General features: G+C 43.2%; 1 protein-coding gene across 10 annotated transcripts in view; it reads left to right on the forward strand.

The window, feature by feature from the left end:
- Positions 1-16,061, forward strand: part of PIGG (phosphatidylinositol glycan anchor biosynthesis class G) — a 154,472-nt gene that overhangs the window by 131,699 nt on the left and 6,712 nt on the right. Inside the window, exon 12 of one of the 10 annotated variants that reach the window (XR_005225868.2) lies at positions 6,639-6,767. The exons of 8 other annotated variants lie outside the window; for them this stretch is intronic. Coding sequence is in view for 1 of the 2 variants with exons in the window: in XM_037902272.2 (XP_037758200.1) it covers positions 6,639-6,756 (118 nt within the window). In the remaining variant the exon portion in view is untranslated. Of the gene's footprint in view, positions 1-6,638; positions 7,204-16,061 lie in introns of those variants that run through there. One more of the 10 variants, XM_037902272.2, reaches the window with a different exon arrangement.

A 16,061-nucleotide genomic window follows, 5' to 3' on the forward strand; every position in this document is an offset into this window, starting at 1 on the left:
CTGAACCAACCTTGACCATAGTGCAGTCTGCATCAGTCCTGGATCCGGACAAGCATCACAGGGATCCACACGACACATCTGGAACATCTTCCTTGGTTCTGAGGAAGAGTGTGATTAAGCTTGCCTCCAGCAGTTCCTCCAATCGGCCAAGTTCCTTGGCTTTATTTCCACCCTAGGCCCTGACAGGGTCACCAGGGGAGATCTTTTTCCCCGTCTTCTCTTTTTAGAATTCCTACATCATGGGCTTCACTAATCACTTCAGTGTTGGATCCAGGATTGGATCTGAGGTTGGAGGTAGAGCTGGATCCAGTACGGATGTTGAGTGGACGTTTCTTTTCATGGAAGAAGTGTTCAGGCCAAGGAGTGGTCCTGAATTCCCTGGATATCCTTTGGTGATTGACACCTGACTTGGCAAGCTGGCAGCAAACCCTATGCCTTTCTGGATGCTGTGGACATATTGGCTGACTCCTCCTTTTTCTTTTGTCAGTAGAAAACTGGACTTCCAGGGCCAGAACAGATTCTACTGCAGTCTATGGAGCTCAGAGGTCCGGGTCTTTCAGCCACGGATCCGAGACCATCAGATCTCCCTTGCCCTTCCCCCCACTCCCTCAGAAGAAGACTATCAAGAGGGACCTTCACAGGATGAGTTTCCTTAATCTCAGGAGAGTTGCAGAGCAGCTCCTCTGACTTTTTGGTAGGAGCACAGCTAAGAAAATGGGGGATTTTTGTATTCCCGTATTTAGATATTTGGTTGCTGTAGGGCCAATCCAAAGGAGAATTAGAGAGAGTTATTCAGGCAATTTGTTCTTTATTCGGGTGTTATAAACTAGCAAAAGTCACTTCTCCCTCCATCTCAAAAAGTTCCCTTCAGTGGGGCAATCTTCAGTTCTGTCAAAGGAAGGGTCTGTCTTCCAGAAGAGAGGTTTTTGAAAATAACAGACTCGATGCAATGACTGATGATGCAGCTGGTTCAAATGATAAGGGTTTTTTCTGAAGTTACTGGGCTCATGGCATCCATGCCATATGTAACCCCTGATGATTGTAGAGCTTCAGTGTAGATGTTACCTATGCCAAGGGGAGGGGTTCTCCTGTCAGCATAGGCAATTCACCTTCCCTAGTGGTGGTAACTAGGGCAACAGAAGAATTCTTTTGTCAACCTAGCACTGTGTACGCAGGGACTTAGGTCTGCTTAACTACATTGCTCAGAGGGTATGGATTTTTCACACCCCTAACCAGCATAACTGGGTCAACCTAACTTTCTAGTGTATACCAGCCCTTTGCAGTTATTTCATCAGTACATGTGTATTGAGGACACACTCATTTTCTCACATATGATGAAGAGATTTTTTTTGAAGGGTTTACTGAGCTTTTATCTGCTCACCAGAGACCCTGTCACCTTGTGGAATTTGAATTTAGTATTGATTCAACTGATATCTTCCCCTTTTGAGCCATTACAAGATTGCTCCCTGTTTCACCTTTTGATGAAAACAGCCTTTATAGTAGCAATGACTTTGCTGCATGCACTAATGGCAGATTCCTCCTACACCCCGGTACTGTTTTTATGGGGGCAGGGTGGTCCTTAGACCACATCATAAAGTCCATTCCAAAAATTGTTTGATTTCTGTGTGTGTCATATATAAACTTAGTTACATGTGGTTTTGGGGGAAAGTAGAGGTATGGGAGATGCTAAATTGCATTCTTTAGCTGCAAAAAGAGTACTTTCATATGACCTGGATAGTACTAAGAACTTCAGATCTTCTCCTAAGTTGCTTATCTCTTGTACCGGTTCTTTGAAGTTTAGGGCCATGTCAGCTCAGTCATTATCTAGATGGGTCAGACTTTGTATTGAGGAGTGGTGTAGGGCAAATTTGCTCTCCTTTCCTTTCCAGGTCCTCTTAGAGCTCATGGTACTAGGGGAATGGCTGTCTACAGCATTTTTCAAGCATGTTCCTATTGTTGAAATTTGCAAGGGTGCTACGCTGAGAACAATCCATACTTTTACAAGTCACTATGCACTAGATTTAGAATCCAGGTTTGATGCTCATTTTGGCAGGGCAGTAGTTCAATCATTGTTCAGTTAGGACTCTGCCCATCCTTCCCTATTGAATTACTGCATGCCAAATGGCACTCAAAGGAAATGGAGGTTGGTTACATGTAACTGGAGTTCTTTGAGATGCACTGCATGTTCCCACTTCCCACCCACTTCCCTGCTTCTGTGGAGTTTGATTGTATAATTACTTGGTATTCTGTGTTAGTTTGGCCGAAACTGAGCTGTCAACTATGCCAATGCCCCTCCTATAGCCATGCCCCCTGACTGGCATGGGCTCTGGGGATAGGAGGGGAGGGGCAAGGAGCTTCTAACATCTACTAGAAGAAGGCTCCACCATCTTAACTGCACCGAGTCAGTGCATCCAGAGTGCGTGAATCTGCAGGGTGCATCTCAAAAAAACTCCATTTACAAGTAAGTAGCCTCCATATCCTTGACCTGTTTCACCTCATTGGTAGTGAACAAGTTTAGGCTTGAAATTAGACAAAGGTTTCTAACCATCAGAGGAGCGAAGTCCTGGAACAGCCTTCCCAGGGAAGCAGCGGAGGCAAAAAAACGACTGGCTTCAAGGCTGAGCTTGGTAGGTTTATGGAAGGGGTGGTATACTGGGACTGCCTACACTAGATGGGACACTAGATGGGGAGGGCTCGGAGGTACTACAGAGAATGCTTTCCCAAGTGTCTGGCTGGTGGGTCTTGCCCACATGCTTAGGGTCTAACTGATCACCATATTTGGCGTTGGGAAGGTGTTTCCCCCCAAGCTAGATTGGTAGAGACCCTGGGAGGTTTTCACCTTCCTCTGCAGCATGGGACATGGGGTCACTTGCAGGTTTAAACTATTGTAAATGGTAGATTCCTTGTAACTTAAAGTCTTTAAATCATGATTTGAGGACTTCAGTAAGCCGGAGGTTGGGGATCTATTACAGAAGTGTGTGGGTGCGGTTCTGTGACCTGCAATGTGCAGCTCAGACTAGAGATGATCATAATGGTCCCTTCTGGCCTTAAAGTCAATGAGTCTACGAAGGAGCCTGGGATTTGTTTAGTTTTGTCTAGGGTATGAAATGGTTATCCCTTTAACTATAAACACGAAATAGATGCTGCTATTCAATCCTGTCAAGTACCTTCTGCACATGGAAGGAGAAGGCAGTGACTGGCTCAGCAGACTGACAGAATATACACTGGTCCCAAGCCTTTGAGAGAGAATTGGCAGAGCACCAGTGTTTAAGCAATGATGGGTATTTTTCCAGATAGGTTGCTAAGATTTTGGCAAAATCTTAGTCTTTTATTAATGAATACAACTGGCCTATTGCCATGGCGGCTAAACTTATCGTTTCTACGTAAAGTAGAGATGTTAGCTATTTACACTTAAACATGCCTATCTACTTGAACAGCTAATCAGTATCGAACAGCAAACTGAAAATCGCCATAGGGAACCCTTATGGTATTCCTTTGGGAAGCCTTGTGGAACAGCTTTTTGCCTTCCAGTGCCAAATTTGAATGAAAGAAGTCAAGAAGCCAATCGTTACATGCACAAATGATATAGAGAGGAGTGTCTGAGATTCACAGAGCATTAAAATGCCTTCTGGGAGCAATTACTTGCACTAGATGGACCTTGGGTTCAAAATTGGGTTGTTCTGAGGCAGCTTTGCTAATGGCAGGGACATCTGGATTTTTTGGCCAGTGCGTGAAACTTTATTAAATCCACAGCAAGGTAGCTTCTCAGGGCCACCTCTCCAGTTCGTGGTGAAAATGGATCAGGCCTCTCTGCTCTGCTCTCACTTGCCTTTCCCCTTTTGATGCTGAAATCCAGAGCAATGAAGTCCCAAGGATTAACAGCCACTTAAAACCAAGGCCGTATCAGAGGCTGCATTATTCCAAGCCATATCATATCCTGTGCGACAGCCCCTGAACTTGTAAAATGGCTTAAGGTCCCCGAATAGCCAACCTATTTTCCTGAGAAATATGTGAAGCCTAATGCACTGGGGAAAGGCTTCCCCAAAACCTTCTGACCTCTGTGGTTTGGAGAGAGGGCTTGAAACCCCTGCTTCCAGGATCCCATGACATGAATGAAAACAAATTATACAAAATCTGGGCTGATTCATCACTGGTACCAAAGTATCCACACCAGCAGTTTGGAGGTGGAAAAGACCTAATGAAGCCATCCAGACCATCTGCCTGTCAATGCAGGATTATTCCTTACAATTCTTGTTTAATAGAACTATACAAATAGTGGATGAAAGGCATGCAGTAGAGGTAATACAGCTGAGATTTGGATACCAGATAGCGTTTCTCAGTATTTCTCATTGTAAAATTAACTGAAATTAGGCGAATCTGAACAATGTCATATGGATTGCAGGAATGTCATATGTGTTACAGGAGGGATGCCACAGGGATTGGTCCAGTCTTTCACTAATCTGTGAGGCACAGGTTAACAGTACACTGACTGTTTTCAGATAGTGGTGACTGGAAGGCGTTGCGGGACAAATACAACAGGACCTACACAGAGAAGAGCAGGAAATAAAATAAGAATCAGTTTTGAAAAATGCAATTCAGTACACCAAGGAAAAAGTAATCTTGTAAACACTAATATTCAGTGCGGGAGAGAAACCAGGAGAACAGAAATGTCAAAAGAAAACCAGTGATGAAAGGAAGACAACAAAATAGACACAAACTAGCAGTTGTTGTTTGCCGTTAGCTGTTTGCCTTGCATCCTCTATTTCACAGTAAAATCGTTCAGAGGAGAACAGCATGTTCTTGCTTCAGAAGGTTAAATTGTTCTGCAGCATCTTTTTATCTTGTAATCAAGACCTATATTAATGCAAACTGTGAATTTTTACAATTCCTATGGAAACGTGTCTAGTGCCAGCTGTCTTTTATTTTAAAGAATGAAATGTGACCCGGGGTCTGCCAAGTTGTGATACTGACAGACGAGTCATTCCCAAATTGACCAATTACATTTCAATGCCTCTTGTTGAGTTATCAGGACAATCTACTTGTATGTGAATTTCAAAGAGATGTCCTAGACCAGTAATCATTAACCCATTTATTTGTGGGAATAGAATCAAGGGTAGGTCCTAAGTGTATTTGTCTGTTTACCTGTTATCTTGTTAGAAGTTTAACAGTGTGATCTAATTAACTTGTAGATGCTAATCCTGTTCCTGTCTCATAATGCTCTATTAGAGATCAAAAGGGGATATTATCATTTAGATGGGACTTATGGTGTAATAATATTATTGTCCTAATCTCTCTTTGAAAGTTGAAATTCCACATAGTAAACCACCTGTAAACTGCCTTGATAGTTTGCAAGGCTAATTGCCATATGTGACTGGATACAGGTATCAGAGTGGTAGCAGTGTTAGTCTGTATCAGCAAAAACAAGGAGTCCTTGTGGCACCTTAGAGACTAACAAATTTATTTATTGTTTATTGTTATGATTCCTGATGTGTGATTTGTGTCCATTTATTCTTTTGCGTAGAGACGGTCCGGTTTGGCCAATGAAAATGGCAGAGGGGCATTGCTGACACATTATGGCATATATCACATTGGTAGATGTTGCAGGTGAACGAGCCCTTGATGGTGTGGCTGATGTGGTTAGGTCCTATGATGGTGTCCCTTGAATAGATATGTGGACAGAGTTGGCACCGGGGTTTGTAGCAGGATTTGGTTCCTGGGTTGGTGTTTTTGTTGTGTGGTGTGTAGTTGCTGATGAGTATTTGCTTCAGGTTGCGGGGCTGTCTGTAAGCAAGGACTGGCCTGTCTCCCAAGGTCTGTGAGAGTGAGGGATTGTCCTTCAGGAAAGGTTGTAGATCTTTGATGATGCGCTGGAGAGGTTTTAGTTGGCGGTTGTAGGTGATGGCTATGGGCATTCTGTTATTTTCTGACATCAGGAATCATAACATTCAAAAACCAGTAGGAGAACACTTCAATCTCCCTGGTCACTCAATAACAGACCTAAAAATGGCAACAACAAAACTTCAAAAACAGACTCCAGCGTGAAGCTGCAGAACTGGAATTAATTTGCAAACTGGATACCATCAGATTAGGCCTAAATAGAGACTGGGAGTGGTTGGGTCATTACAAAACCTAAACTTAATTTCCCCAATACTAATTTCCCCCTACTGTTACTCACACCTTCTTGTCAACTGTCTGTAATGGGCCACTCTTTTACCACTTCAGAAGTTATTTTTCCTCCCTTGGTATCCTGCTGTTAATTGATTTATCTTGTTAGACTGACCTCACGCTTGGTAAAGCAACCCCGCATCCTTCCATGTATTTATACCTGCTCCTGTATTTTCACTCCATGCATCCGATGAAGTGGGTTGTAGCCCACGAAAGCTTATGCCCAAATAAATTTGTTAGTCTCTAAGTGCCACAAGGATTCCTCGTTGTTTTTGGATGCAGGTAGTCTACCTGTGTATGATAGGAAACAGATTCATTTCAAAACAACAATCTGCACTGCCCATTCTTCGTTGCGGGTGCGGGGAGGTCCTGCTTGACAATTGCTGTCAAGAGACTTATCAGCTGGCTAGGAAACTATAAAGAAAGCTTCAGGACTGATCCTTTTTATCTCCTGTCTGCTTAAACTTTAACAGGGAAGGTCTAAACCTTAAAAACGGAGGTTTCCAGTTTAACCTGGATTACCCTGAAATTCTCATGGAAGAACTTGAAGAGACTCAATACCTGAACTGTTTGTTGGACTATAACCTTTAAAATTGATTCCAAAAAGACTTTTACAAATCAGCAGCCTCACCATCTCTGCTGTGAAACTGACCTAAGGCCTTTACACATATCTGTGTGTATATTGATCTTTTAACTACAGCAACTTTCTTCTTTCTTTCTTTTTTATTGTTAAACCTTGAGTGTTTTTAGTTACCAAAAGATTGGCATCTGCATGATTATTGGGTAAGATCTGAGACTCCTATTGACCTGGTGATCATCGTCTGGTCCTTTGGGACTGGTGAATCAGACTCATATATGGTGAATCAGATTTTCAATAACCTCTTACTATTTTAGAATTGGCTGTCTAGATGGGAGTCGTGGGCTGGAACGCTTAAAGGAGACTGTATTTGGCTTCTTGGTAACCAGTGTGATATTACAGAAGCTGTTTTGTTATTGGCCTGGTGAATCTAATTATAGAATAAACTACCAGTTTTGGGATTTGTCTGCCCTATTCTTTGCAGTCTGCCCGGAATATAGCATTCAAAGTGTGGTGCATCGAGGCACCCGGTCACACAAGTATTCAGTGTAAATGGGTGATATACTTTTACAAGAAAAGAGTGGTTTTCTTTTCACATTTTTTGCCAGCATAATATTTTTATTTTTTAAGTTCACCTCCGTACTATATACCCTATTTTCAGTGGAAATAGGCAAGCGAGGCATTGTAGGGTGAAAGATTTGGTGAAGAATATTAACTGTTGGGATGTGTGAGAGCAAGGCGAGCAGAAAATCCATAAATAGTGTGGAAGTTCCCGGCTTTGCCTCCTTGTATATCATTAAATATTAATTTAGAAGGAAGATTTCTTTTTAAAGCCCCTGCCTGAGCTGGACTATATTTAGTGTTTGGAGTCAGAACAGGGAATTTGCAGTAATTGCATCATTCAGTGCAGCAATTTCTGATAAGCCTTTGATTTTTCTGGTTCTAGTTATCTTCAGCATACATTTAAGTGAGCAAATTCTGATTTGTATTTCTACACTTAATGCATTCTGAGGACTCAGTAGTGTTGGAAGTTAATCTAGGAAATGAGCTGAACCTTTAAAGAGTAAAAATGGATGCAACCTTCTGCACGGCACTAAAACATGAATAAATATCAACAGACGTGTTTCTAGTGGCACTTTATCCACAGTACGTTGACTACTTCTCCCTCTTTCTGTACCTTATCCCTTACCGCACCAACAAGGAAGTAATTGTTGCAGAGTTCATATGCTAGGAAAGCAGCCATAGATCAGAACTTTAGATGGGGCCTATAACTTGGCTTAGTCCTGCATATGCTCATTTTTAAGGGCACTCTGTGGCTGTTATTGCTGGTATTAGTATTCAATGCTGAAATGGAAGGTGTATTTTTTTTATTACTCAAAAACTTTAACCCAACTACCTAAAGATTGTGATTTCATCAGTTAAGCCAACTGGGTCTGATTTACATTGGGTTTGGAGACATTCAAGGAAAATCAATCTACTATGGAACAGTCTTCATGCTTTAGTAAGTACAGCAGTTGTTCTTGAAGCCATTAGCAGACCAGAAAGCCAGCATTTTTATGGAATGCTGTGCTGCTGAAGGAGCTCTTTAGGAATATGACATTAAAACCATTGTAATTGCTTATGCCCATTAAACATTTCATGGCCCTTTCTTCATGAGTTAGGGGATTAGCTCTTATACCCTGTCTAAAATCTATTAGATAACTACGTTCTGCTTACTGAAATCCCTTCCTGTCAGCACTAAACTACCTCACCCTGGATTCCTCACTGCAAACAGTCTTGTTACACTCCTGCATAGGTTCAGCACTGTGTGCTTTATTTACAGTGTGCTATAAAAGTGTTCAAAACCTTTGGGTGGGCTAGAGTTTACTTAACCATGCCTCTCCTAGTGCTTCTACCCAACTCCTAGAAAAGCACATGGAGTTCAGAATTTAGTCACTGAGGATTGTCAGCAAGGATTGCAGAGGGTCAGTCTCCTCACAATCAAGTCCAAAAAGAACAATTAACTTAATATTTATGTGCCAATTTAATAAAATTTTAGAATGATAAAGAAACATAATAAAATAACTTAATTTCTACTAAATAACAAGGGTACTTCATAATCCACGTATATTATCTTCACAGTTGTACATAAATATAAAAACCCACATTAAATCTAAATAAGGTAGTCCCCACAAAAACAGAAGTAGTAGTAACTCAGAGTTCCAAAAGCTTTAGGTTTAGTTCACCTGTCTTTTGTTCCTCAACTCTGTACAGTCTGAGAGTCAATTTCCCCTTTATGTAACTAACACTGCCCCTGCTTCCCCATCAGAAAGCTAACAATATCACTAACCTGTTGCACAATGCTTCAGAGTTAGAGGAAAGCAGCCTATTTCCCGGCAGAGCCGTCGGGGAGCAGGGACTGCAGGTGGGGGCCCTCCTGGCACACAGCCCTAGCTACCCTTTCCTTGTAGATTGAGCTACCCCCCTGCCTGTACACAGCCCTTAGCTACCCTGTGTCTGCACCCTGAGCAGTTTTCAAACTTTTTGAGCTGAGAACCCTGTCCCTTTGAGTGATAATTTTTGGTTGTGTCCCCCCACCCCACAACCCAGACAGGCTAGATGTCTGCTGAGGTGAGTGGGGGGCGGAGGTGGTGGTCCCTCCCGGGACCGGGCCGGGCAGTTTTGGCCCAAGTCCCGCTGGCCCCTGATCCCCCAAATAGAAGTCAGACTATGCCTATACCTGAGGGACCCCCTGGCACATAGCCCTGAGTGCCCCGCTGGGCCCTGGAGTTTTTATGGCACGTTGGGGGAGCCTCAGAAAGAAAAAGGTTGAGAACCCCTGCTATACAGCGTGCCCAAAACTACCACAGCCAATTCCAGAAATGTCTGGGGGTTAAATGTTAATTGTGCATCTGCAGAGCAATGACCCAGACACAACTCATTCCTCCCCCTTTCTTCCCTTTATATTCTTAAAGATATCTCCCTATTAGGCATGTGGGTTACACTTGTCCCTCACAACAGGATGGGGGCAGTGAATCTCATCTCTTAGACCTTGGGCTTCTCTGGCCCAGCCTTCCCCTCCCTCCCCCTCTTCTGTCCGTCTTTTAAGTGTCCTCCGCTGATGAGCTGAATCACCTTGTTAGTACTTTAATCATCCAATCCTTAACCAATTCTCTCTTCTGTTTGGCCATGTGGGATGCTTGCAAGTTGCATAGAGTGGTGAGTCAGGTTTAGGCTACTCACAGTCTGTCATACTTCCATAAAGTGTAGTGCAGTGTTGCTATGAGCGATGAAACAGTTCTTGTTTCTCCCCCACATTGGCTGTATTTCATTTAGAGGCAAGGTGAATCCTACTTTGAAATTGTTTTGAGATCTTTTTGAATTTTAAGTATTATACAAATAGAAGGCAATCAGATATTACTGTGTGTCTGAGTAGTTCTGTGCTTTCTATATTTACTATTTAGCTTAGATACTGTTTTTCTATTCTTGATGGGAAAAGTATTGGAAAGGTTCATCTTTATTTGATAGAAAACTGTATTTGTGTTTTTCAGTTTATAAGAATGGGATATCAAAATCAGCATTTGTCTATTTTTGTCAGTCAGTACATGTATAAATACCACCCCATCCATTAAAAGTTGCTCTTAATCAATTTATTTCTAATCAAGGGCATTGCCATTTTTAGCCCTTCCAACGGATTAATTTTTGAGATTATGTTAAGTGAAAGTTTTCACAATGCTATATCAAATGTATTGGCAGGAGAACACTGGGAACGGAAAATGCCTCTGTTTTAAAAATAAAGGCTGGGCTTTTTTAAAGGGGCTTAAAGTAGTTTAATGCATAATTACCATTGAGTTGGTCACCTAACTCATGTAGATTCCTTTGACAATCTCATTTAAACCTTTTTGTGTTTAATAGACATCGGAAGCATTCAGCCATAAATAATCTTCACCTGGTCACATCTGTTCTCAGAGTGTGTAACTCTGAGAATTGACTGTAAAACAAAACTAACAAACAAGAAACAACAATTATCTTCTTACTGAACAGGTCTTGTCTTTTGTTTATTCAGTTGGATTAGCTAAGGCCTTGTCTACGCTACGGGGGTAAATTTACGCAACTCCAGCTACGTGAATAACGTAGCTGGAGTTGACGAAGCTTAGGTCAACTTACTGCGGCATCTACACCGTACTGGATCTATGGGAGACACTTTCCTGTTGATTACCTTACGCTTCTCATTCTGGTGGAGTACCAGAGTCGACGGGAAAGCGATCTGCGGTCGATTTAGCAGGTCTTCACTAGACCCGCTAAATCGATCCCCAGTGCATCGATCGCCACAGCGTCGATCCCCGGTAAGTGTAGACATGCCCTAAGTTTAGTGTCAAATTTCTGCTACTTTTTACTTCAGTTAGCACAAACAGCTAGGATTGAGAGAGCTGCAGATTCTGTTCAGTCTATATATTAAAAAAATCCCGTATTAAATTTAGAATCAGTTACATTTGTACAAGCCAATGAACACAGTAGAAATGTACAGATGTAACTGAGGTCTAATTTTGCCTACAGAATATTTTATTGGTTATGTGTAAGAAGGGAGAAACCTAGCTTATTCTTCTATTTTAGCTGAGTTTCCTTGGCTGGGCAGTTAGGGAATAACATTTATTTATAAACTGAGTATATTTGTTCTGGAGTTGCTGAGTAACGATGAATATGGCACCTGCCATTTTTAATCAATTGCCAGAGTGGAAATATGCTGCTGTGGCCCATTCTTTTCCCCCCTGAAATCAGTAGGAGTTTTGCTGTTGATTTCGATGGGAGCAGGACTTGTCTGAAGTTATTAACTGGACTTTGTCTTAAAGAATAGTACATTCATGTATTTTGTGGCCCATACAAACAATCAAGATTTGAGGGGGGCGGGAGGGGAAGGATTTGGCTTGATATTTTGTCACCAATATAAAAAGACAGTGTATCTTAGAGCTACCTGGCCATCTTAAATGATTTTCTGTTCAGAAGAATATCAAGATCCATGTAGTTAAAAACTGAGGGGAATGTCATTCACTGCACTGTCCACTCAGAATCTGAGTCAATACAAACTATAATCTATGGATTCTGTTGATGGGCAGGAGTAAACTTTCTTATGCATGTTATTACCCACATTTATTCCATCTACCAACCTGACCAGGCACCCATAATTTGGAGTGGTTGAGCAGTCTCTGCTGAGCTAAGTCAAGACAGACCCATGTGGGAGGCAAGGAGGATATGCACCACCATGGTATCACTACTGTAGAGGAAGTGCCTCTGAGTAGTAGAAGCAGTAGTCTGCATATCTTGCAGTCCTGGGTACTTTCTACAGAGCCTTCCAGCTCCACGCTGTCTCATTTGGGTGTCTTCTGACTCCTGTCATGTGGGTACCAGGATTCAGACCACCCAGACTGAGTTGGGAAGAAGCTTGTTGTGACACATTGGGCAAAACAACTGGGCTAGACCACTCAGTCAGAGGAACATCCAGCTGAGCTCTCGAGTGATGCAGGATCCTGCTAGCTAAGGGGAGGGGAGAAAAGGGGGCAAATGAGAATTCAGGTGGGGGATAAAAGTTGCAGTAGTTCAGAGTTGCAGAAGAAAAGGAAAAGGGATAGAGTTGCAGCTTGTCATAAATATAAAGGGAAGGCTAACCACCTTTAAATCCCTCCTGGCCAGAGGAAAAAACCCTTTCACCTGTAAAGGGTTAAGAAGCTAAAGATAACCTCGCTGGCACCTGACCAAAATGACCAATGAGGAGACAAGATACTTTCAAAGCTGGAGGGCAGGGGGAAAACAAAGGGTTCTCTCTGTCTGTGTGTTGCCTTTACCGGGACCAGAGCAGGAATGCAGGTCAGAACTCCTGTAAAAAGTTAGTAAGCAATCTAGTTAGATATGCATTAGATTCTGTTTTGTTTAAATGGCTGATAAAATAAGCTGTGCTGAATGGAATGTATATTCCTGTTTTTGTGTCTTTTTGTAACTTAAGGTTTTGCCTAGAGGGATTCTCTATGTTTTGAATCTGATTACCCTGTAAGGTATTTACCATCCTGATTTTACAGAGGTGATTCTTTTACTTTTTCTTCAATTAAAATTCTTCTTCTAAGAACCTGATTGCTTTTTCATTGTTCTTAAGATCCAAGGCTTTGGGTCTGTGTTCACCAATGCAAATTGGTGAGGATTTTTATCAAGCCTTCCCCAGGAAAGGGAGTGTAGGGCTTGGAAACCTTTTTCCCCCCAAAATCCCCCCAAGCGGGCTCTTTCCCAGTTATATATTTGTTAGACGCTTGGTGGTGGCAGCAATAAAGTCCAGGGGCAAAAGGTAAAATAGTTTGTACCTTGGGGAAGTTTTAACCTAAGCTGGTAAAAATAAGCTTAGAGGGGTTTTCATGCAGGTCCCCACATCTGTACCCTACAGTTCAGAGTGGGGAAGGAACCTTGACACACCTATACCAATGGAGGCAGTATATCCTGGGGTTTGGGTCATGAGGGAGATCTGTTAAAAACTATTTAGAAAAATGAACATATACTACTTCCATCAGACTTCTAATATTTCACTGGATTGGCAGATCTCTACTTTATGAGAAGACTAATTTATGGTTAGGATCATGCTGAGCTGTCAGCCTTAATGACATGGATTTAATTGACTGCTCTCTCACTTTGAAATACAATATTTTTCTGGAGGGCATATAACAAGCATGGTTTTATAACTTTTCTAATACTCTAATTTTTACATTGCTTTAATACAGTATCATCGCTTCTTGGCAGCAGTTCATTTTGAGAGTGCGCAGTTTTGTGCACTGCCCAGTTACCCTTTACTAATGTTAGAGAGCTCTCACCAAGACATAAATAATCCTTTTCTGTTCTGTACCATCCAGCAAAGAGGGGAAAACTAGTGCTGGGAAAATTGTTGTCAGCTCTTCCTGTAGAATGGTTCTGCAGAAAGATGGGGCCTGTGCAGCAGAAAGTGAACAGTGCAAAAGACACATACTTTTTTGTAAAGTTGTCAACATAACTGTTTTATGGAGTCTTTACATAGAAAAAAATATTGAAAGTAAACATCTGGATATCTATCTATGTACACAGATGACTCCCATCACCATAGTATCAGGCACCTTTATTGTGGTGTTCAGCTGCTGCGGTGACAGATGCTTGAGAGGCTGTACAGAAGAGGACAAAGGATATATAAGGCAATAGGGAAACTTTTTTTAGGTTATGTCTACACTACGGAATTAGGTCGAATTTATAGAAGTCGTTTTTTTAGAAATCGGTTTTATATATTCGAGTGTGTGTGTCCCCACAGAAAATGCTCTAAGTGCATTAAGTGCATTAACTCAGTGGAGTGCTTCCATAGTACCGAGGCTAGAGTCGACTTCCGGAGCGTTGCACTGTGGGTGGCTATCCCCCAGTTCCCGCAGTCTCCGCTGCCCATTGGAATTCTGGGTTGAGATCCCAATGCCTGATGGGGCTAACACATTGTCGTGGGTGGTTCTGGGTACATATCGTCAGGCCCCCGTTCCCTCCCTCCCTCCGTGAAAGCAAGGGCAGACAATCGTTTCGCGCTTTTTTTTCCTGAGTTAGGGGACTCATTCCTCTAGATCACACTGCAGTCACTCACAGAGAAGGTGCAGCGAGGTAAATCTAGCCATGTATCAATCAGAGGCCAGACTAACCTCCTTGTTCCAATAAGAACAATAACTTAGGTGCACCATTTCTTATTGGAACCCTCCGTGAAGTCCTGCCTGAAATACTCCTTGATGTAAAGCCACCCCCCTTTGTTGATTTTAGCTCCCTGAAGCCAACCCTGTAAGCCGTGTCGTCAGTCCCCCCTCCCTCCATCAGAGCAACGGCAGACAATCGTTCTGCGCCTTTTTTCTGTGTGGACACCATACCAAGGCAAGCATGGAGGCCACTCAGCTCACTTTGGCAATTAGGAGCACATTAAACACCACACGCATTATCCAGCAGTATATGCAGCACCAGAACCTGGCAGAGCGATACCGGGCAAGGAGGCGACATCAGCGCGGTCACGTGAGTGATCAGGACATGGACACAGATTTCTCTGAAAGCATGGGTCCTGCCAGTGCATGCATCAAGGTGCTAATGGGGCAGGTTCATGCTGTGGAACGCCGATTCTGGGCTCGGGAAACAAGCACAGACTGGTGGGACCGCATAGCGTTGCAGGTCTGGGACGATTCCCAGTGGCTGCGAAACTTTCGCATGCGTAAGGGTACTTTCATGGAACTTTGTGACTTGCTTTCCCCTGCCCTGAAGCGCATGAATACCAAGATGAGAGCAGCCCTCAGAGTTGAGAAGCGAGTGGCGATAGCCCTGTGGAAGCTTGCAACGCCAGACAGCTACCGGTCAGTTGGGAATCAATTTGGAGTGGGCAAATCTACTGTGGCGGCTGCTGTGATGCAAGTAGCCCACGCAATCAAAGATCTACTGATATCAAGGGTAGTGACCCTGGGAAATGTGCAGGTCATAGTGGATGGCTTTGCTGTAATGGGATTCCCTAACTGTGGTGGGGCTGTAGACGGAACCCATATCCCTATCTTGGCACCGGAGCACCAAGCCGGCGAGTACATAAACCGCAAGGGGCACTTTTCAATAGTGCTGCAAGCTCTGGTGGATCACACGGGACGTTTCACCAACATCAGCGTGGGATGGCCGGGAAAGGTACATGACGCTCGCGTCTTCAGGAACTCTGGTCTGTTTCAAAAGCTGCAGGAAGGGACTTTATTCCCAGACCAGAAAATAACTGTTGGGGACGTTGAAATGCCTATATGTATCCTTGGGAACCCAGCCTACCCCTTAATGCCATGGCTCATGAAGCCATACACAGGCAGCCTGGACAGTAGTCAGGAGCTGTTCAACTACAGGCTGAGCAAGTGCAGAATGGTGGTAGAATGTGCATTTGGACGTTTAAAGGCACGCTGGCGCAGTTTACTGACTCGCTTAGACCTCAGCGAAACCAATATTCCCACTGTTATTACTGCTTGCTGTGTGCTCCACAATCTCTGTGAGAATAAGGGGGAGACGTTTATGGCGGGGTGGGAGGTTGAGGCAAATTGCCTGGCTGCTGGTTACGCGCAGCCAGACACCAGGGTGGTTAGAAGAGCACAGGAGGGCGCGGTACGCATCCGAGAAGCTTTGAAAACCAGTTTCATGACTGGCCAGGCTATGGTGTGAAAGTTCTGTTTGTTTCTCCTTGATGAAACCCCCTGCCCCTTGGTTCACTCTACTTCCCAGTAAGCTAACCACCCCCCCCCTCCTCCCTTCAATCACCGCTTGCAGAGGCAATAAAGTCATTGTTGCTTCACATTCATGC

This window comes from Chelonia mydas, chromosome 5, assembly GCF_015237465.2.
Source record: "Chelonia mydas isolate rCheMyd1 chromosome 5, rCheMyd1.pri.v2, whole genome shotgun sequence".
Classification (NCBI taxonomy): Eukaryota; Metazoa; Chordata; order Testudines; family Cheloniidae; genus Chelonia; species Chelonia mydas.